The sequence below is a fragment of the Sus scrofa genome, chromosome 11 (assembly GCF_054392235.1).
Source record: "Sus scrofa isolate SSC_HxYL_T2T_F1_AM1 chromosome 11, Sscrofa_HxYL_maternal_Yorkshire_Landrace_v2.0, whole genome shotgun sequence".
In the NCBI taxonomy this organism is placed as follows: domain Eukaryota; kingdom Metazoa; phylum Chordata; class Mammalia; order Artiodactyla; family Suidae; genus Sus; species Sus scrofa.
In genome coordinates, this window is record NC_139393.1 from 22,203,509 (window position 1) to 22,226,532 (window position 23,024).

Genomic DNA, 23,024 nt, shown 5'->3' on the forward strand with positions numbered 1-23,024 from the left:
ACTACATTGAAGTATCACCTCACACCAGTCCGAATGGCTGTCATTAAAAAGTCTACAAATAATAAATGCTGGAGAGGGTGCAGAGAAAAGGGAACCTGTCGGTGGGAATGTAAATTGGTGCAGCCACCATGGAAAACAACATGGAAGTTCCTTAAAAGACTAAAAACAGAGCTACCCTAGGACCCACCAATCCCACTCTTGGGCATGTATCCGGAAAAGACAAAAACTCTAATTCAAAATGATACATGCGCCCCAATGTTCATAGCAGCACTATTTATAATAGGCAAGACATGGAAGCAACCCTAGGTGTCCGTCAACAAGTAAAGATATGTATAGATATGTATGTCTATATATATATATATACACATATACACACAATAGAATATTACTCAGCCATAAAAAAGAACGAAATAATGGCATCTGTAGCAACATGGAGGGACCCAGAGATTATCATACTGAATGAAGTCACACAGAGAAAGACAAATACTGTATGATATCACTTATATAGGGGATCTAAAAAATAATACCAATGAATTTATTTACAAAACAAAAACAGACTCAGAGACACGAAAAACAAATGCAGGGTTTGGGAAAACGGGGGGAGAGGGACAAATGAGGGAGTATTGTGTTAACAGATTATGTACCACTACATATAAAACAAAGATTTATGATATAGCATAGGTAACTATATTCAATACCTTGTAATAACCTATAATGAAAAAGAATCTGAAACATATATTAACTGATTTTGCTCTATACTTGAAATTAACACAATATTGTAAATCAACACGTCAATAAAAAAAATTTTTTAAGAAAGAAATTGATGTCTAAAAGAGAGAAGTAGTGGATACAAGAAGCACCAGGAAGTGGGAGCAAAAACTCAATTATCTCAAATGGCCTCTGCTGTATATAGTAGGGCCTCGTCACTTTAATGACACAACTTAGGGCCGGAAAAGACTTTTGGAAAATCTACCTTCATTTTCTTGATGAGGAAACTTAGGCTTAGAGGACATGATAAGCCCTTTGCCCTGAGCCATACATAACATCACAGGCAGTTAGTTTAATGAACTTTTGACTCAGCCTGAAATAAAGCATCACTTAAAATGATCAAATAAGGACTTAGAGAGAAACCACACTTTATCTCAGCACATCAAAGCCAAGGGGGAGGCTGGTGCTCAGAGCTGGGAATGGCTGCTCCCTGACATTGACCTTGGGATTCTGATTCCGTAGGTCTGGGGTGGGGCCTGGAGATCTGCTTTCTTTAAAACCTCCCCAGGAGTTCCTGTTGAGGCTCAGTGGAAACAAATCCAGCTAGTATCCATGAATCCAGGACGTCCTGCCCACGGGTTCGATCCCTGGCCTCACTCAATAGGTTAAGGATCTGGCATTGTCATGAACTGTGGTGTAGGTCGCAGATGCGGCTTGGATCCTGCATTGCTGTGGCTGTGGTGTAGGTCGGCAGGTGCAGCTCCGATTGGACTCCTAGCCTGGGAACTTCCATATGCTTCGGGTGCGGCTCTAAAAAAACCTCCCCAGGTCCTGAGCCCAGGCTGGTGTGCCCACCCCTGCCCTGTCTCCCAGGGCTATGGCACCCACTCAGGGCCATAAGATAAAAGACAGGGGACTCTGAGGGAACCCATCCCGTCTCCTCGTCAAAATCCACAGGGAGCCGCCCCCAGTCTTCCCCTTGGATACGGGTTAGGAGTGATGGCTGCTGGGCTGACACCCCAGCCTCTTGCTGGGGCTCCGGGAAAGGCTCAGCTCCATTAAGACATGACCCAGTGGTCCTTTCCGGGGGAACAGCAGTGACCAATGGTTCAATCTCTTCCCCCCAGCAGCTCGGCTTCCAGGCTACAAGCACTAGCCTCGTAGCCCCTCATGGCCCAGGAGCCCCTAACTTCTCATCTCCTGTCTCTCTCTTTGGGACCTGCTGTCTTTTTGCCTTGCAAGTTTTTCTGGAACCCTGCTGACCACTTCACATCTCCTGGATTCTCAACAATAGGGAACATACTTTCCTTTTTTAAATTTTTTTTTTTTTTTTGCTTTTTAGGGCCACACCCACAGCATATGTAAGTTCCCAGGCTAGGAGTCAAATCAGAGCTACAGCTGCTGGCCTGCGCCACAGCCACAGCAACACCAGATCCTTCACCCACTGAGGGGGGCCAGGGATCGAACCCAAGTCTTCATGGATACAAGTCAGATTTGTTACTACTGAGCCAAAGCGGGAGCTCCCATTTTGTTTGGGGTTTTTGGGTTTTTTGTGGGTTTTTTGTTTTTTTGTTTTTTTTCTTTTCATACTTTCTTTTCTAACCCTGGGCTTCTCCTCCACGGGGAAAATGGGCAACTTAAAATTAGGAGGCTGTGGGCGCTGAAAGCCAATCATTTCTGCTCAGATGGGCCTCGCTCAGCTTAGCAAAGGGCCTGGGTGGCATCCTGCCCATAGGGCCACAGGCCAAGGCCCAGGCCTCCAGGGCCTCCCCTGTTGCCCGCCCACCTTGCCTGCCAGCTCCGCCAGCAGGAGAGCACCTGCAATGGTGACACTGCGTTTTCTTGCCGTTCCTTCTTGGTGCTGGATGAGCAGGCCGAGTGGGAGCAGGAAAGAGCTTTCATGCCCACCTGTGCCCCAGGCAGGCTCAGCCCCTCCGCCCAGGGGCCTGGCACCCGCGTGCTCACCTGCTCACGGTGGCCCCTCCACGCTCAGCTGCAGGCACTTTGTTCGAGGTCAGGCCTTTCTGTGCTGCTTCCTCCCAAGGCACCTGCATTTCATCTCAGTGGTGCTCTCGTCTCATGGGACCTAAACCAAAGGCAAGTGGCCCCATGGATGGCATTTCAGGCGCTGGATAGTCTGTCCCGGTGTAGCCACCCCCCACCCCCAGCACACCACGAACATCCTCCCACGGGCAGGGCGGCTGCCCGGCCCCCTCCCCTCGAGCAGCGAAACCAGAGAAAACCGTGCTCCCGCCGCAGAACTTGGGCCCTGACGGATCAGAACTGCAGGCCCATCATCCCTGGGAGTGAGAATCTGGGGAACCGAGTCGGCTGGAACGTAGAGCTGCTGCGCCGGGCCCGCAACCCTCATCACTGCTGGGAATCCCTCGGCAGGTCCTGGGTTCCAGCCTTTGCATCACAGGCCCTGGGACGGATTGAGCGCCAAACTGCTTCGAGGACTGAATATTTCTTGAATCTTTTTTTTTTTTTTTCTTGTCTTTTTGCCTTTTCTAGGGCCGCTCCCGGGGCATATGGAGGTTCCCAGGCTAGGGGTCGAATGGCAGCTGCAGCTGTCAGCCTACGCCAGGGCCACAGCACCGGGCCAGATCCAAGATGCCTGCACCAGATCCTTAACCCACAGAGCCAGGCCAGGGATCGAACCTGCATCCTCACGGAAACAACACTGGGTTCTTAACCCACGGGACCACAACGGGAACTCCTTTTGGATCACTTGTTGATTTCCATTTCCCCGGGGAAGGCAGAGGCGTGGTTGGAATTTGCTGGGTGTGTGGAAATTAAACCCCAACATCGCCCGCACCCTCCAGGCCCAGACTCGAGAAGCTGCAGCCGGGGCCTCCTTCCACAGTTCAGGGCCCCACACAGCAAGAGCCCCCTGCCTGCCTGAACTCAGGGTCCCTGGTAGGGGCCCCCTAGCTCCACATTTGGGGGTCCTTACACTCTCTGAAGAGTAGCCTTTGGTTCAGACCATTTCGGGTGTTTTAGACCCCAAATTCCTGAAGGGGCCTTAGCCCAGCACCGGGTACCCATAGGCTGGGGCAACCCCTAACCCTGGGAAGTAGGAGGGCCTAGTGCAAGAATTCTGCAAGGAGCCTTTTTTTTTTTTTTTGTCTTTTAGGGCCACACCTGCAGCATATGGAGGTTCCCAATCTAGGGGTCTAATCGGAGCTGTAGCTGCTGGCCTACACCACAGCCACAGCAACGCAGGATCGGAGCTGCGTCTGCAACCTACACTACAGCTCACAGCAATGCCAGATCCAAATCCACTGAGCAAGGCCAAAGATTGAACCCGTGTCCTCATGGTTCCTAGTCGGCTTCGTTAACCACTGAGCCACAATGGGAACTCCAGCTGGGAGCCATTTAAAGGATTAGAATCCGCCTCTCCAGGCAGAGGGAACAGCATAGCACAGCAAAGAGCCGTGAGAGCCAGGGACTGAAAGGAGCAGTGGGTGCGAGGGGCCAGGGGCATGAGAGACTGAACGGCCGAGGCTGGCGGGCTGCGCCTGGTTTGGGTTCCCCTCCTTGATGCCACGTCTCCCACCCGCCAAGGCCTCGGGCGTGAGTCAAGGAGGAACGAGCCAGGGCAGGAGGGAGGGGCGGAGCAGGCCCATGGCTGCCCGATGCCCTCTTGGTCTAGGTTGAGCCTGAGCCAAAACCTGGGCTACTACTTCGCCAAAGACAAGCACCAGAAGGCCTGGAACTGGTGGGATCTGAACCTCCACGTCCACGCGCCCCCCGTCCAGCCCATCTCCTTGAAGATCAACCAGTACATCGAGGTACACATAGAAAGCCAGGACAAGCTCATCTTCCGCTTCGTCCACGAAAAGAAGTGCGTCTGCTTAAACCTGGGCACCAAGTACAAGGTAAGGTCTCACCTCCCACATCCTCTGCCAGGCGGGGGGCCACCTCCATCCACAACAGGCTGCTGTTGGCTGGGACTGGTCCGTGCCCGGGGCTCCAGGCCGTGTTCTGCATCATGGCAGCCCCTGGGAGACGAGGCCACCCCCACAGACCCCGATGCTTGACCGTATACAAGGCACCCACTGAACCTCCAAACACCCAGAGACTTGGAGCTGAGGAAGCCGGCCTCCTCCTTCCAGCAAGACCCAGACCTGCTCCAAGGGAGCTCGGGATGGACACGGGGCTCATAGGCCGACACTGCGATCCGGGTCCCATGCAGTCTCCGTGGGGAAAAGCCTGAAGCCCCCCAGGGAGGCGGGGCACCCTCAGGCCCAGCACCTGGCCTCCCTTTGCTTTGGGGTCAAGTTGAGGGTGGCCTCAGCCCATCACTGAAGCCCGCGTGGCCACAGGCACAGCCCAAGTGAGAGTCTCGGGGAAGCAGCGCACCGCCTTGCCTGGAGAGTGACATTTCCAGGGAAGGCTCGGTCCTGGCCACTGCGGGGAGGGGCCTCACCCTGGCATCGGGGCGGGGGGCACAGTGCCCGAGGAGGATGAATCCTCACTGAACCCTCTGGGAATGCCCACAGTTCATTGCCCCAGAGGTGCTGCATGAGATGCAGAAGAAAGCAGTCCTGGAAGTGGAATTGCACTCAACGGCTCGGAAGATCCAGACCCTCCTGGGGAAAATCAGTAGGATCCTGAACGTCCTGCCTGTCGCTGATTTAGAATGCTTCCTAGAGGCCACCAAGGACTTGCCAACAAGACAGCGTGGGCCGGCGGGGAAAGTCTCATCTCCCCATCTCGGGCAGTCAGCAGACTGTCCCAGAACTGCTTCGGCCTGTGCTGAAAGTCTCGGGGGGGTGAAGGTGCCAGAGGCTCTGAAGAAAACTCCAAACCCCTAGACCCCTAGTTCAGGTCTTGTGAGAGTTGGTTTCCAATTGAGGACCTAATCAGCACTTGATTTGGGAAAAAGAAAAGCTTTTTGGGGGCGGAGGGGCTGAAGGATCTGGCTGGGCGCGGAAAAGCCCATCCCCCGCCCTGCCCTTTCAGTACACAATACATGCCAACATCTGTCCCGCTTCCCCTGGTCACTTGAATGCAGAAGTTCCTTTACGGCTTTCCTCTACCCGGGTGGACTCGGGACACACTGTCTCAAAGCCTAGCTCCGCCCGCTGTTGGCTGAGTGACCTTGGACCAGGAGCTTTCTACCTCTGTTTCCTCATCTGTGAAATGGGTCTACAAATAGTAGCCTTGGACTTCCCGTCACGGCTCAGCGAGTTGCAAACTCAACTAGTATCCATGAAGCTGTGGGTTCAATCCCTGGCCTCACTCAGTAGGTTAAGGATCCGGAGTTACCATGAGCTGTGGTGTGGGCTGCAGATGAGGCTCGAATCCCGAGTGGCTATGGCTGTGGCGTAGGCTGGTAGCTGCAGCTCTGATTTGACCCCCTAGGCTGGGAAGCTCCATATGCCACAGGTGCAGCCGTAAAAAGCCAAAAAAAAAAAAAAGAGAAAAATAAAGAGTAGCCTCGCAAACACCCCCACTTCCAGCACTCCCAAGGCAGAGGGAAGCCCACTTAGCAAAGCAGCACCAGGCTGCTGCCAGTCCCCGAAACCAGGAGCCCAAGAAAGGACCCACACTTAAACCTCCTTCAACAGCTGGGCCCTTTTGTTCACTGGTAAGAGTGACCCGTTCGAATAGATAAAGCAAATTGGGAGACGCATAGGAGTTCCCGTCGTGGCTCAGTGGTTAATGAATCCAGCTGGGAACCATGAGGTTTCGGGTTTGATCCTTGGCCTTGCTCAGTGGGTTAAGGATGTGGCATTGCTGGGGCTGTGGTGTAGGCCAGCGGCTATAGCTCCAATTCGACCCCTAGCCTGGGAACCTCCATATGCCGCGGGTACAGCCCTAGAAAAGGCAAAAAGACAAAAAAAAAAAAAAAAATAGGAGTGGCATAAATCCGTTTGGAAGACACAGTGGGTCTGAGAAAGGACTGGAGCGTGGGAGGCCTCCAGAAGCCAGGGCCTTCCACTCTCAGCTCTGCGACACTCTCATGCCAAAGACCTATTTTCTATGCGTCTCAGGTCACATGGCTCTTTGTCTCCTGACCTTCCTGGCAAGATCCCAGTGGTCTCTGATTGGCCTGGCTTGATCAGGAGGCCACTCTGGTGGAACCCAGTGTGGTAAGGGGGTGGCGGTGGGGTTATGTCTTGTAAACGTAGCTCTCAGCCAATGCCAAGCATGGGGACAGGAAGTAGTTTCCAGAACAAGGGGGCTCAGGAGCTGGGTGGCCCCCTAGACTTTTCTATATCCCTGGGACATGTGAACATCCCAGGATGGCCTCAACTGTGGCCTGAACCCCAAGAGGGTGGGAAACCCTTCTCCCGGACTCAGCCTGGCAATTAGCCCTTTCCTGCTATAGGCAGACACCTGAGCGCCCCCTGCGGGGCCTGCTCTCCTGCCAACCTCACACTGCCCACCGCCGCCGCCAAGCCACAGTCCTGTCCTCACCCCAAACCCCGACCACTGCGAGGCTGAGGTGGGACCAGGGTGGGAAGGCTGCCAGTGGCAGGTGTCACTCGGTCACTCCCCCTATGTGACGGTCACGCCTTGCTGGCAGGTAGCATCATCAGCTCAAACTGAGCCCTGAACACCTCACAGGAACGCTGGGGAAGCAAACACAGGCCAACGTTGACATATCAGGAGCTTATGAGCATGCATCTCCCTGCAGGGGCCCCTTCACAGGGTCCCTCTTCGCTTACCGGGCGCTAGAGACGGAAGCCCGGAGGTCGCTTCTCAGCCGCAAAGAAATCGTGGCAAGCTTGCATCCCGTCCCGTTTTTCCCACGGGCCCTGGAGGCAGGTGGGCCTAGTGGGGGTCTCGGCACCACCAGCTGCCAGCTGTGAGACCTTGGCCAAGGCGGTGAGCCCCTCTGGGACTCGGCTTCCTCGTCTGGGAACAGGAGGGCAACCCTGAACACGCCTCCCAGGGTTAGCGTGGGGAGAAGCAGACGGCGTGGGCGAAGCTCGCAGCCCGTGCTTCACAGGTGGAAGCCCTTCACTCAACAGCCAGTTCCTCTGCCTGGTCTTCTTCCTTCCACAAAACCTGCAAACACAGCTCATCCCCTTAATGCAGAGGTTGTCAATAGTAGCCTTGTGTTTGGCCAGCCCCTTGTTTTAAAACACGTTGCTGGACTTCTGTCGTGGCTCAGTGGAAATGAATCCGACTAGAAACCAGGAGGTTGCAGGTTTGATCCCTGGCCTCGCTCAATGGGTTAAGGATCCAGCATTGCCCTGGGCTGTGGTGTAGGTCGCAGACTCCACTTGGATCTTGCGTGGCTGTGGCTGTGGCGTAGGCTAGTGGCTACAGCTCTGATGAGACTCCTTGCCTGGGAATCTCCATACGCCAAGGGAGTAGCCCTAGAAAAGACAAAAAAAAAAAACCACCACATTACTGCTGGAGCTCCCTGGTGGCTCAGTGGGTTAAGAATCCCATGTTGTCACCTCAGCAGCCTGGGTTGCTGCTGTGGTGTGGGTTTGAGCCCTGGCCTGGGAACTCCACATGGCATGGATGCGGCTAAAAATAAATACATTTTGTTGCCAACATGTAAATAGACATGATATTTCACACAGATTGAGTGCATTTCCAGCCTCTCTTGTAGCTGCAGCTCTGCGCCAGCGTATCCAGGGTCCAACGGAATAGCTGAGTAGCTGGGGGTTATTTCAGAAGGAAGTGAGTCACCTCACAGACTGAAAAGGACGTCGTAGCCGGATGACCAGACACTATAAAAATCCAGCCCCTGCCCTGTGCAGGAGTTTGCCAAAGCTGCTGTAACAGAGGACCACACACTGGGCAGCTTAAACAGCAGAAATTTATCATCTCACAGTTCTGGAAGCCAGAAGGGACTAGGGAAGGGTGTGGTCCAGCTTCTAATAGTCCCTTTGTCTTCAGTTTTCAAGTGGCGTTCTCCCTGTGTGCATGTCTCTCAGATCCCCCATCCCCCTTTTTTTGTTTTTTGTGTGTGTGTTGTTTTCTTTTGAGAGCTGCACCTGTGACATATGAAGTTCCCAGGCTAGGGGTTGAATCGGAGCTTCAGCTGCCAGCCTACACCACAGCCACAGCAACGCTGGACTAGGGATCAAACCTGAACTCTCATGGACACTGTGTTGTGTTCTTAACTCACTGAGCCACAGCGGGAACTCCGGATTTCCCCTCTTCATGGACAGACAGACACCGATCATACTGGATGAGGGGCCCACCCAACTCTGGTATGGCCTTACCTTAACCACTTACATCAGCAACAACCCTATTTTCCAAAAAAACTCCCAATCCGAGCTACTGGGGATTAGACCCTCAACAGATAAATGTGGGGGAGACACAATTCAAACCACAACACAAAAGAACCCCAAAAACAACAAAAAAGGAGTTCCCGACGTGGCTCAGCAGAAACGAATCTGACTAGTACCCATGAGGATGTGGGTTCGATCCCTGACCTTGCTCAGTGGGTTAAGGATCCAGTATCGCCTCAAGCTGCAGTGTAGGTCAAAGACATGGCTTGGATCCCACGTTGCTGTGGCTGCGGTGTAGGCCGGCAGCTGCAGCTTCAATTCAACCCCTACCCTGGGAACTTCCATATCCCGCATGTGCGGCCCTAAAAACACACGAAAAAGAAAAAGAAAATGAAAATGAGTATCTTGACCGAGGGCGAAGGCACTGGAAACAGGAGGGAAATGAAGAGATGTGTGGGACAGAGGGGCGGCGGGCCGAGGCGGGGAGGGGATGGGGGAGGGAAGGTACGTGACTTGGGCCCGAGTGGATTCTTTCAACAGATGCTTACTGAGCGTCTACTGCAGGCTCTGTTCTAGGCACTAGGAATAGAGCTGTCAATAAAACAAGGTGGCTTACGATCTGGACTGGGGAAGACAGACAAAAACCGAATAAGCAAAATACATCACTTGCTGGTATGAAAAAAACTAAGCCAGGTGAGGGGAGAGCAAGTGCTAGGGACTGGGTCGCCGTGGGTACAGCTGGGTTCTGCGACCTCGTCACCATCCACACTTTGGACTGGATACCTACGCGTGGTGGGAAGCTGGCCTGGGCACTGTGAGACCATGTAGCAGTTCTAGTTGCTTCTACCAATCTCAAGATGCGGGGTTGTAAAAATACAAATTTTGTCTTTTTAGGGCTGCATCCTCAGCATATGGAGGTTTCCAGGCTAGGGGTCGAATCGGAGCCACAGCTCCTGGCCTACACCACAGCCACAGCAACGCCACGTCTTCGACCCACACACACCGAAGCTCACGGCAACACCGGATCCTCAACCCACTGAGCGAGGCCCAGGATCAAACCCGCATCCTCATGGATACTCCTTAACCACTGAGCCACGACGGGAACACCTACAAATTTGTTTCTGTTCTGACTTCAGTAATACTAAAATTCAACATAACCATTTGCGCTAATAGTCCTCAGGAAATTGGCAATTTGGCAAACAAAGAAAAATTACCTTTCAACTAATGAAGCATTAAGATGCTAAGAAAAAGTCTTTCCACAATAATCATCCTGCCGAAAGAATTCACACAGTACCAGCAAAACTGGGGCAATGGGAGTGACGCTGGTGGAGCTTCCACTGTCAGCAGCCTGCCCGGGATAACGTCATGTCTTGTGAGATGAAACCATTAGGAGAAATCACGTAAAGGTACAAGGCATCTCTCTGTATTCTCTCTCACAGCTGCATGTGAATCTACAAGTTACTGCAGTAAAAGTTTCAATTAAAAAAACAATTTTAGGGAGTTCCCATTGAGGCTCAGGGGATTAAGAACCAGACTAGTATTGAGTGATCCCTGGCCTTGCTCAGTGGGTTAAGGATCGGTGTTGCTGTGAGCTGTAGTGTAGGTTGCAGACATGACTCGGAGCGGGTGTTGCTGTGGCTGTGGTGTAGGCCAACAGCAGCAGCTCCAACTGGACCCCCTAACCAGGGAACTTCGTATGCTGCAGGTGCGGCCCTAAAAGGCAAAAATAAAAATAAAAAAATAAATAAAACACACACAGACCCATGAGGACAAAGTAGGAAGCAAAAATCTTTATTTTTAAAAAAATTCACATTTATTAAAAACAGCAATTTCTAGCCAAATAATATAAAGCATTTTAAATTAATTATTTGAAAGTATGTACACTCTTTGTATAAGTAAACACTTGAAACTGTACAGATTTAAACAATCATTTAGCAAACAAATTGGATCACTACTATCTACTCAGTACTTTTGTAAGGTGTTTGAGTGTTTCGGAAATAAAAGATTCAAAGCACAAGAACGAGTGCTGTGAAATATTTTTATCCTTAAGAACACACTCTGCTCTGTACATCAAATTAAATCTGTCACAGTATTATACAATAATCATGCCCTCATTTCTTTGGAAAGGCTATTTAAAAATCAAATGTACACAGAATATACAAAAGCGGGTATCTTACAGTTTATTTCATTAAACGTATATTTAAAATAGTAAGTGGAAGTACATATAACGTTCCTAATTCATTCATTTCCTCTCCAAGAATGAACATGGACCCTCTTTACCTTCCACCTCCCCCGAAGTAGAGACTCTTAAGCTCTAGCGAGCAACATCCACCACCAAGTTAAACGGAGCTGAAAAACAAGTGACCTGTTGAAAATGACAGACGTGACGATATGGAACCTATGTACACGTGGCGGGTGTCGAAATGCCAGTCACGCAGAATGAGGTCTGCTGGCTACATCCCAGGGCCCTTGTCGGCCAGGGTTCCATCTCTAAACTAGTGTCTGAATAACTCGAAATTCCTTGTGAACCAAAAAGCAGGTGCCATTTACTCTAACATCGAAGACAAAGCCAGTGCAGTCGGGACGCAGGCATCTGCAGAGCTCGGGGATGCGTCTAATGTACAGGACCGTCCCTGCTATCGTGTGGCCAACGTTAAGGGATGGGAGGTCCGCACCTCGCTTGTCTTTGTTGGGAAACGTGTCCCGCTGCCGTGGCGGAGCTGGGGAGCCCCGAGGCAGCGCCCCAGCGAATACGCAGGACATGAAAGGGTGCGCTTTTCAAAGCACCAGGAGAGCGAAGGCGGTGGGCAGGGAGCTGGGAGCCCTCGCTTTCATGCCTGGGACACACGGCTCATCAGGCTTCCTGCCTCCTTTCTGGGCCAGACTGAGGCGCCTTAAGTGGTACTCCCACCTCACAAACGGTACCCCCCAGATTCTCCTGAAGGACAGGGCACGTATCCGCCACCCGGAGGCTGCAGCTCCCCGCCTGCCACTGAACGCTCTGCACCTAAGCCATCCGCCCCCGACAGATCCCGGGACCTGCCCCGCGGTCCTTGCAGCCCGCAACTACTCACATCGAACACAGAAAGAGAAGACCCTCAGCTCCCCGGAAAGCAGAACGTGTTCTCAGAAGCATCCAATCTACTCCAAACTAAGCTTCAAAGTGACAGGAGACACATCACATTAAAGAGAGTGGAGGAAGAATGTTTCTGGAAGTCAAAAGAACAGGTCACTGCGGAATGCCCCGTGGTTAAAAGGACTGCAGTGTTTCACGCTTTAACGAACCATACTCAGAAGCTTTCTAACGAGCTGTATTTCTGTAAAGTTTTTTGCACTATTTATTGTAACCTATTTTCATTGCACATTTTTTTGCTAAGAACCATTTCACCCGGCGTGCCCACCATAGCTTCCTCTTAAAAACTTACACTGCTCGTGACCATTTAAATGAGGCAGTTATCAGCGCTCGCAGATTAATCTTTGGCATTTGGATGTTTCTTAAAAGGGAAACCCCAATCGTTTCTCACTTGGCTTCCATTCCAGTCTGCGGTCAGCACGGAGCAGCCACCGTGTGGTTCTCGAGTCAGCCCTGTACACTTGTCCGGCGCCCTGCAGGATGCACAGGCCTTCTCCACGCGCGCCCCGACGGCTGGTTATTTAGAAACTGACAGTAGGAGGTTCAGCTGAAAGGCGAAGAGAGAGGCCACGTTAGTTCTGCTCTGGAATACCACACTCAAGAAAGGCTGCTGAGATCTTCAAAAACAGAAGGAGAGGAAAGTCTATGATTTGTAGCAGACTGATCTCGCACAGACAGCAGTGAGTGAGGGCTTGGAGTGAGATCTTAATTCTCGGCTCAGGAACGGAACCCGGGCAGCCTGGATGAAAACCAGGAAACCCGGCCACTAGACTGGCTAGAGGCTGGGAGTAGAACGGCCCTGATTCTTGCCGCCGCTGAAAGCCAAAAGGTTTCAAGGAGGCAAAGACTGTAAGAGTAGGCATAAAGTTTACTGTTAGAGTCACCATACAACATGTGAGCGAGCACACAGAGGAGTTTATCTAAGTCAGAAGCAAAGAAGTAACACACCCCCTACAGAGGAGTGCGGGGCGTCCCCCGCAATGAGGAGCCAGCCAGAGAGCTGATTTAAACCTCTTGTGCAGGTCTGTTCTTCCGGGTCTTGTTTCCCTTTAGCCACTTATCTTGTCTGAATTCTCACACCTGACTGGACACAGGACCCTCCCCAATAAGTGTGCGCATCTTTTGGCAAAGATGGATCCCAGAGCAAAGGGTGCCGGGATGGTATCAGGACTTGGTGTGGTCTGGCGCCCCTCCCTTTCTGACACTAGGGTCTAATGGGGGGGGGGGGTCTCCTCGACCCCAGGAGTGACTGAATGGTCATCTTTCTTAGGTGGAAAATGAAACAAGGCCTAAAAGGACACAGATTCCTTTTTATCTAACGGGCCCATGTGACGGCTGGGTTCCCAAAGACAAAGAGCCCCAAGGCCACAGACCACAGGGCTCAGCAAAGTGACCCCTGTCTATAAAAAACAACCAAGTACTCCCTGAGGTGGGGGAGCCCAAGTTTTGCCTGCTCAGAGCTCCCGACCCCTCTGCTGGTCAACAAACTCCACTTGCAACCTCAGGGCTCCAGCCTGGGCCTCCTCCTTCCCTGGCGTAACAATTTCCCTTCTCTACTCCAGCTGAGCTCAGCTCCTTCAACGAACTTTCTCCTTGAGGTGTCAAAGAGAAACAAGGCCCAGTTTACTCAGCCTAACAAGTCCCGGCTGTTCTCCGCCCAGGGGCCCACCTGCCGCCTACCTCAAGCCCAGCTGTAAGGGATAAACTGGACCCGCAGCATAGACCAGACCCTGAGGCGGCCCCTGGGCTCTGCGCATTATGAGGGCCCCTGGGGAGAGCGGTGCCATCGCTGATCCTGGGCTCTCAACCCACTCAGACTCCAGCGAGGGAGGCAGGAAAAACCGCAGGCCCACGCTGACAGGGGACAGAACTGGACCTAAATAATCAATCCCCCTTTTTCGATGCAGAGCGTGGTCTGGGGAGAGCTGAATTCTTTACATGACTCTTCAATGCACAAGGACAGGCTGGGCAGGTGAACTTCAGCTCAGGCACTAACTCTGACCCAGGAGGCCCCCTCCCACCTGCAGAGGAGGGCGACACATGGAGCCAGCCTGGGAAAAGCAGAGAAATGGCCAGTGCGACGGGAGGAGAGGACAGACTGCACTCTGCTCATCTGTCACCCAGGCCCTGCAGAGACGCGGGGCTGCAGGAGCCTGCGCTGTGTCCTTCTGTACAGCGGGGCTTTGCTAATCCACATCATCCCCCCCAAACCTCGCCTGTAAATCTGCCCTCCCAGTGAGAGGACACAAAACCAGCTCTGTGTCTTTCCTGCCAAAAGTACACAACCTGAATCGAATCACACGGAAACACTGAAACGACCCCCAACTGAGGAACATTCTGCAAAAGAACTAGCCTGCCAAGGCCAAGAAAGCCCAAAAAGCCTATGGAGCTGCTCCGGGTCAGAAGACACTCAAGGATGTGGCGCCTGACAGCAACCCCTGGACCGAACCCTGGACCGGGAAAAAGTCTCTCGAAAGGCCACCAGCAGGACAAGAAAAGTCTCTCGGAAGGCCACTAGCGGGGCGACTGAGGGAGCGAGAATGTGGGCTGGGGGTTAGGCAGCGGGATGGATGGGGGCGGCGGGAAGGCGGATTCCTTGCTCTAAGGAAACATGCTTTCTGAGAAAAGGCTCCAGTGTCTCCCAACTGCCCCTCAAAGGACGGAGAAGAAGAGGGGAGGGCACGAGGGAGAAGCAGCGATGACAAAGCACTGGGGCAGCGTGCAGACAACTGGGTGAAGTCCCTTATTGCCGTCCTTGGAATTTTTTCTCTAAGGCGGAAATTAAAATAAAATGAAGTTATCAAAAAAAACTTGTGTTGTCATATGTGGGAGCTTAAGAAGACGTGTCACAGCTGTCAAATTTCCAGGGAGACTTAAATGGGCAGAGAAAGTGACAGTGAACCAGAGGAGTGCCCTCCAGGAACACTCTGTGGAATCGGGGTCCGAGGTTCTGGTTCCTGCTCTGTGAGCCTCTGTCCAAGTGACTCAATCGGGAGTCAGCATTTAATCAGCTGTTATTATTACCCAGAAAATGTTAGTGGGTTAGTTCTGAAAGCGGATCAAGGACAGTGAGGATGATGGTCTCTGTGAGTGGTTTTCACACTATGTGTCTACTGCTTTCACCCACTGGTACGGCATGAAAATAATTTAGTGGTTCATCGGCAGAAGAGAGAAGAGGAGCAAAGCAACCGAGCAGCGCACAGCGTGGGTGGTTATTATAAAACTTTTCCAGACACAGGCACACACTAACACACGCGTCTCACCGGCAGGAGAAAAGTGGGAGCCCGGGAGCTCTGCATGCCCTCGGCCAGACACCCCCCCATCAGGTGCTCGTCTAGGCCTCTACCATGGTTACCTGTGTCTGCATCACCCATCACAGAAGCCCAGGCCTCCCAAGTCATTCCTCCACCTCGAGGCTCTTTTCCAACCTCATGGCCCACCCCTCTGAACTCCCGAAGCCCAGCCCCCACCCCCCACAAGCCTGCCCTGCGACCTTCTCAAAACAACGGGTGTTTCTTTTGCACATGCCTGGAACCACTAGCCGGAGGTGGGATCGGAGTCTGCTCTGTTCCTCACTGTTATTTCCAGATCCTTCTTCTTCCCTCTCCGGGCACCTTCCCCAGCTCTGGTTTTCATGGTCTCAGCCCAGGCCATGATTCACGCCTCCATCTGCGAGCCCCCGGCCATCACCTGGCCCTGCATTCTTGGAGCTCTCAGAGCACTACCGCTCTGTTCTAATAAGACTCCGGCAGGAATTCTGCTTCATTCCACGCAATCACTTCAGTCACTCCTCTTTTTTTGTCTTTTTAGGACCACACCTGTGGCACATGGAGATTCCCATGCTAGGGGTCGAATCGGAGCTGTAACCGCCGGCCTACACCTCAGCCACAACCACACCAGATCCGAGCCGTGTCTGCGACTTACAGCACAGCTCTCGGCAACGCCGGATCCTTAACCCACTGAGCGAGGCCAGGGATCGAACCCTCATCCTCATGAACACTAGTCGGATTCATTTCTGCTGCGCCACATCAGGAAGTCCCTGAGATATCTTCTCTTGTTAAAATATGACCCTTAGAGCCATGCAAGGAAATTCATCCAGCCGTGGGAAGGAATGAAGTCCCATACACACAAGCCACAATGTGGAGGGGCCTTGAAAGCATCACGCTAAGACAAAGAGGCCAGTCACGGACGGCCATGCGTGGAACGACTCCATTTAACGCGTTGTCCAGAACAGGCAAATCCAGAGACAAAAGCAGGTCGGCAGAAGAGGGGGAATGAAGAACCTGCTCACAGGTAGGGGTTTTTTTGAGGGAGGAGGAAAACGCTCCAGAATTAGAGAGTGGTGATGGTTGCACGACTTAATGAATATACTAAAAACCACTGAGTGGACCACTTTAAAGGGTGGGTTTTACAGTATATAAGTTGTCTCGATTAAAAACAACCCCATTCCTCCGCCAGCTACCACCCCATCTTTTCTCTCCCCATGTGATAAAACTCACGTCGAAAGACCACCCTCCCCGCAGCTGCACCCGCTCCAGTCGGGCTCTCACCAACCTGACCGACCACCCCTCATGTTCTAGTCCTACCACAGCCCTAAACTAAGCTTCAAACCAGAAACACGACGCCCGCCAGAGCACCAGCCTCCGCCTACCCAATAAAGGCTTGCTGAGCGAACTGAATAAAAGGATAATAAACGCAGACTCTGTCTTCAGTTTTCTTAATTTAGGGAAGAGAGGAAAGAGGAACACTTGTAATGTCTGTTCTAATCCTTAAATAACTTTATTTTTTTTCATCTGAAACACGGACCTCCTGTGCATGTGGCAAAGTTATTCAGCCATCTAACACCACTCCTTGAATCTTTCACAAATCGTTTACTCATCTTGAACACAGCAACCTTCAATATCAGGAAACCTTAAAAAGCAAATGAAAAGTCTAAAGCCATCAGCAGATACCGGTGAGAGCAACTCAAAGCGGGAACTCTTGTTCATCCCAATAAGACAGGGCACAATTTTTAAACTTACAACTAAAACATGGTTACGCAAAGACATTCTCTACTCAAGCGAAAGAGCTAAAAGGTTATGAAAGTTACAGGGGTCTTCAGACACGGATTACCTGCTCCATAGAAGGACACGCAATGATCTGGGCGTCTTCAGGGCTGAACTCCTCCTTTAACAACGCGTGGAACTTCTGGAAGACTTGCTGAATATTATTCTTAGAAAGAAGAACAGGCCATCATATTGCATGAGTCACTGAAAACACACTCGACTGCATTAAACACGAAGCACTAAGACAGCGAAATCTTCTATTTGCGAAAACAAGTGGAGGAAATGTATCTTCCACGCAATTACCAAAGACATATAATTTACACTTACTATTTCACGAGCTAAGACTTATCAGATAAAACTTGCTGGAAAAACTAAACTCTAGCAAACCTTGTCCCCCCCAGAGAATGAGCGTCTTCAGCAGCAATTTCTTACACAAAAGATAATAAAGTTCCCATCACATAAAATGTGCTTTAAAATTCAACCAACGCCTTGGGTGAAGATGCGAGCTCAACACAGAGCAGGAAGCTGAGCACGACATTTGCTCTGACATTTCATCCCTCAGTGGCTACTACAAGCCATTTATTTGCACCGCTCACCAGTAAAACAGGCTGCAATTCCTGGAATGCTGTTCCCTCAAGTGCTGGGTCCCATCTCGTGTGAGGGTCTGATTACTTATTTATTTATTATTTACTAATATCTACCTTTGTGCCATAGGTAAGAAGGAAATTAAAATAAAATGGGGGGAGGCGTAATAATCAGATGCAGGCTTTGTTACGTCTTTCAAGAACCACAGTGAGAAGCTCCCATTGCGGCTCATCGGGTTAAGAGCCTGACTTGTATCCATGAGGACTGGGGTTCGATCCCTGGCCTTGCTCAGTGGATTAAGGATCCAGCGTTGCTGTGAGCTATGGTGTAGGTCGCAGACGCAGCTCAGAGCCTGTGTTGGTGTGGCTGTGGCGTAGGCCGGCAGCTGCAGCTCCAATTCGCCCCCCAGCCTGGGAACCTCCATATGCCTCAGGTATGGCCCTAATAAGAAAAAAAAATAAAAAGAATCACAGTCATTTTTAATCAACTGCACTAGAATAGTAGTCCAACATTTCAAAATGTTTACTTGAAAAGGAAAATGATGGACAAGGCGAGAACACTTGAAGAGACTGGCCAATATTCAAATAGGTGATCGGAATACTCACCCTAACAGGTTTAAACAAGATGAACTCGGTATCTTTATTGGATAGGTACAGTGACATGCTTCTCAAGGTCAGGGGCAGCTTCGCTTTTATTGTCTTGTAGGCACTTGCCACAAGGTCACTGACCTTTGCTGGAAAGAAATTAGCCTCCTTAGTAACACAAATAAAAAGAGAGGAAACATTTCCATTTTAATTCAGAGGGGAATAAAAGGAGAGAAAAAGAACAAGAGAAAAGACTCTTTATTTCCCCAAAGAATTTCTTTCACTTTTCTTATTTATCAAGTTTAATCACAAACCCTATAAAACATTCATTAAGTATCTACTACATACAAAATTCAAATTCTAAGGGCTAAAGAGCAAAAGAAATCCCCAGCATGGCTCAGGACATTCACAGGAGCTATAACATGTGCTTTGGAATTTGGAGATAAGAGGTAAAGTAAAATAAAAAGTCATTTGCAGAGAGACACCAGCAAGAATTACTTCATAATGAAAGAGCTTATTCCTTTGCAGAAGTGACTCACGGTAAGAGATCTCTCTGTCTTATGAGGTCATTCAGAAAATATCCATACATATTCAATGGGAACTAAAAATCCATTCATTACATTTTTATACTGTATTATCAGAAAGGGAACAGAATCCCAGAAAACTGTAACTGAAATAATTAGTAGCCCAGGTGTTGTGTCTGAAAAGAAGGACAAATGGAAAAGAAAAGTAATCTGGAGTTTCCGTCGTGGCTCAGAGGTTAACGAACCCGACCAGCATCCATGAGGACACGGGTTCAATCCGTGGCCTCGCTCAGTGGGTTAAGGATTTGGCGTTGCCGTGAGCTGTCGTGTAGGTGGCAAGATGCGGCTCGGATCCCAAGTGGCTGTGGTGCAGGCTGGCGGCTACAGCTCTGATTGGACCCGCAGCCTGGGAACCTCCATATGCCACGGATGCAGCCCTAAACAAACAAACAAACAAAAAGACAGAAAAGAATAGTAATCTGTGTGAAATATTTAAAAAATTACCTAGACAGCTATAAAGGAAAACAGTGATTAATAATTTCAAAGATGCTCAACATCACTCATAATTAAAGAAATACATATTAAACAACTGAAATATTTCAGACTGGTAAAAATTATGAAGGCTGAATGGCTACATTTGGCAGGGGTGTGGGGAAACAGGCCCCCTCATCCACTGTTAATGGGAGTAGAGACGGGTCCGACCTCTCGGCAGGGCTAGCAGGCAACGTCTAGCAAAACCGAAAGTACACTCTTCCACTTAACATTTCCACTGCGAGCAATTTACCCTACGGACATACTCACAAAATACCAAGATATGTGTGTTTATTAAAGTGTATGGAAAAACAAAAGCCAAAATGATTTAAATATCTATTAAAAGAATTATTAAAGAAACTGTTCTATAGTGATGTATCCTATGCATCTATTAAATAGAATGAGTAAAGCTGGATATACCAGTATAGAAAGGGCTCCAAAATACAGAATAACTATGTTTGAAAAAAAAAAAAAAAAAGATATCTTGTAAGCAAACAGGGTGGGAGGTCCCTGGAGAAAAAGAATCATGCAAGGCTTTCTTGGCACAAGAGAAGCCATTTTTGGCAGAAGCCAGTTTGTGATCTAAGCCTGGCCACAATGCTCGCCCCTGAACAGGTCTCAGTAATTAATGATCTTAAGTGAGGGAATGCAGAACAAAGGAAAAGCAGCCAAGAAACAATAGTTCGGCGATAAAACTGGATCAGGGGATGCAGAGAACAATCTGGTACCCTCTTCGAGTTCTGCGGGAACTAAGGCTGCACCCGCCCAGGCGGTGGATGGGATGATGAAGAGGACGCTCGGGGCTTCGATCAACTGAAAAGCTTGGACTCTGATGACCTCTGCCCTGCTCAATGCTAAATTCTCCTCTGCTCAAGCCCCTTCATGAATACATGTACTCTTAGCTTAAAATTTCCCCCTTTTGCTGTTCTGAGAGACACTGCTTTGGAAAAGACCTAATAAATCCTTCCTTCTCCTGATCTTTGGTTGTGTCTTTTGGCTCAACGGTCACCAAGAGGCAAACGCAGTTTTTCAGATAACAACAGTATAATCTTATTTGTGGACCATATTTCAAGTCGACATATGCTAGTACACACACAATCTGGGGAAAGCCGCTGTTAACAGTGTAACCGAGCAGGACCCTGTGGGGCTTCTGGGCACAAAAGCCTTTCTGCGTCCCCATTTCTTAGGAAATGGGCCTCATTCAGCCCCCATAGCCTTCCCTGAGTTCCAAGGGGTAGGTTCACACAGTTGCTGATGAGGGAAGGAAAGGGACGCAGTCAGGGGAGGAACAGCCAAGAAACAACAGCACGGCCGTGGGGCAGGAGCCTGGCTGCTTCTCAAAGGATACACACAACGGTGCAGGCATCTTGTACACCTAAGAGAAAAGCTGCATTCCTTATGCTTCTTTTTGAAATGAATACTTTAAAACTGAACAGTTTAGAGTCCTTCCTTGTCCTTCTCCCTGGCTTAATTGCACCCTAAACACAGTCACCCGTAAACTAAAGATTAGGCACCCTGAGCATAAGTACAAGTGCCTGCGGGTTGCAGATTATTAGCACAGGATGTTTTTCAGGAGCGTCCCTAGTCTGTTCTCATGGCTGATCAAGACACCCTTTTCCCGAGGACTGTGATTCTAGCCACTAACCCAGAGGGCCACCATCACGACCATGCGGAGAGCTCCTGACTCCAGCTTGGATGACCAAGATTCCCCCAAAGAAAGAAGAACGCATGTTTGTCCCAATCCTGATTCCTATCTGGAAACCTGTTTCTTTCCATTTTCCTATTAAAAATGCTCTTCAGTTCTTGCCAGTGGAGGGCACAGTCTTTAAAGGCATTAGCCTGCTGTGACCTCCTTTGTCTGGAGAAGCAATAAAAGCGCTTTTCCTCCTTCACCCAAAGCTCTGTGTGTCCATTTGGCACCAGTAGACAGAGGCCGAGTTTCGGCAGCAACAGTGGTACCTTTGAGAGAACTACTTTGGGCGCAGAGGACAGAATTACTTCTCATGGTATACTTTTCCACGGCCAAATTTTATACCGTGTTAAAAAACGTCTTTGCCTGAGAAGGGCTGCAGAGGAGCTGGTAAGGAAGAGCCAATGCTCTCAGGAAGAGAGAACAAAAAATCCAGGAATTGCTTATTTTTCATAAACAGATGAAAGCTCCTAAAGACAATTAATCCCAAAGGTGCTATCATCTGCTCCTATTATCACTAACACACTCCAAGAATCACTGGTCAGTTTTCAGAGCCCTTGATGATCACAAGTAGTCTGTGGAGCCGGGTAAATAAAGTATCCTAGTTCTTAAAAAGGCATATTTCCCCGAGTCAGTTAACACACTGGCATCCTAATTATAACTCAGCCGCCTGAGTTTATCTAGAAACGACCCCAAGACGTGATCAAGTCTGCATGAACAGGTAACCCTACGTTTCCAGGGGCCCAAGACAAGTTCCTAGACTATTCTTGGTGTTCCCACCCCAAAACCCCCCAAATCTCTGACATTTAAGTGTAGGCTTCTCATATTACAGATCAAGAAAAAGCAACTCCATAGCTCCCTATGGCTGAACGGGATGAAAGCTACAACTAGGTCAACAGAAGTGTCACCGCTACACTGGCTAGGATCTCCTTACAAAGTGGTTTACATGACAAAGAAACAAAATAGATTAATTAAATGATAAAAACAGCAAGCCCCATTGCATCCAGTCCCCCCCCCCAATCCAGTCACTTTCCTTTCATCTACCCCTGCCTTACCAACGACAGCGCTAGTGATGCTTAAGAGCTCAGTACATGTGACATGGGCAGTTCTGCTAGGAATCCACCTGAGAAAACGACAGCCCCTATTTTGAGCGAAAGAGAATCTTTCCAAAGGGGAAAGAAGATATATTAATTATGCATCAAACCCCTGGGTTTAGCTGCACTAACTGTGCCTGTGCCAATTTAGTGGTTTCTACCTATTTAAGAAAGATTTACGGCACCCAAGAGTTTCATTTATATTCATGTTCAAAACAAAATCAGCTCCTACTTCTAAATAAGCTCTGCATGTGACTGAAATCTTGAGCCAAAAACCCGATTAATTCAAAGATGATCAAAATTCCTTCTAGGAATTGGTGCTGAGTTACAGGCACACGGGTCTGCTCCTGACTCTGCGGGGCCACAACAAGTGGTTACCACCAGGCTGACTATGGTTAGAGTCTCCAGTATTGTCAGGAAAAGACAATGGTTTTCTGCCTCTTGCGAGAATGTACTGCACCGAGCATGCTCTCTGTCTTTTTAGTAAGGTGGCAAGGATTTCGATCTCATACACAGCACAGAGGTTTAAAATAATAAAGACAGTATAACACTCACTGTCTCCACCAGAGTAAACACAAGGCCTAAAGCATGTCACAAAGTTTATTTGCAAGAAAGCGAATCAATGCCAACATACTCACACCATCACGGTTCATAAATTTGTGGAATACAATCCTGCCTTCCAGAGTTCCCGTCGTGGTGCAGCGGAAACGAATCCGAGTAGGAACCATGAGGTTCCGGCGTTGCCGTGAGCTGTGGTGTAGGTTTCAGACGCGGCTCAGATCTGGCATTGCTGTAGATTGGACACCTAGCCTGGGAGCCTCCATATGCTGCAGGTGCAGCCCTAAAAAGACAAAAGACAAAAAAAAAAAAAAAAAAATCCTGCCTTCCATCCGAAGACAAGTGATGATTCTCTGCCTGTACTT

General features: G+C 49.8%; 2 protein-coding genes across 6 annotated transcripts in view; one reads left to right on the top strand and one right to left on the bottom strand.

Annotated features, from left to right (window-relative positions):
- ERICH6B (glutamate rich 6B) overlaps nucleotides 1–5,705 on the top strand; it is an 80,484-nt gene extending 74,779 nt beyond the window's left edge. For all 4 annotated transcript variants that reach the window (XM_084981803.1, XM_084981801.1, XM_084981802.1 and 1 more), the window contains 2 exons: nucleotides 4,364–4,589; nucleotides 5,214–5,705. In XM_084981803.1, coding sequence (XP_084837929.1) covers nucleotides 4,364–4,589; nucleotides 5,214–5,528 — 541 coding nt within the window. In that variant the 3' untranslated portion in view covers nucleotides 5,529–5,705. The remainder of the gene's footprint in view (nucleotides 1–4,363; nucleotides 4,590–5,213) is intronic.
- Nucleotides 5,706–10,690: 4,985 nt separating this feature from the next.
- The window catches only part of COG3 (component of oligomeric golgi complex 3), a 67,383-nt gene continuing 55,049 nt past the window's right edge, over nucleotides 10,691–23,024 (bottom strand). For both annotated transcript variants that reach the window (XM_084981813.1, XM_021065605.2), the window contains exons 21-23: nucleotides 18,284–18,411; nucleotides 17,161–17,259; nucleotides 10,691–12,595 (exon numbers count right to left, since the gene is read on the bottom strand). In XM_084981813.1, the coding sequence (XP_084837939.1) occupies nucleotides 12,566–12,595; nucleotides 17,161–17,259; nucleotides 18,284–18,411 (257 nt within the window). In that variant the 3' untranslated portion in view covers nucleotides 10,691–12,565. The remainder of the gene's footprint in view (nucleotides 12,596–17,160; nucleotides 17,260–18,283; nucleotides 18,412–23,024) is intronic.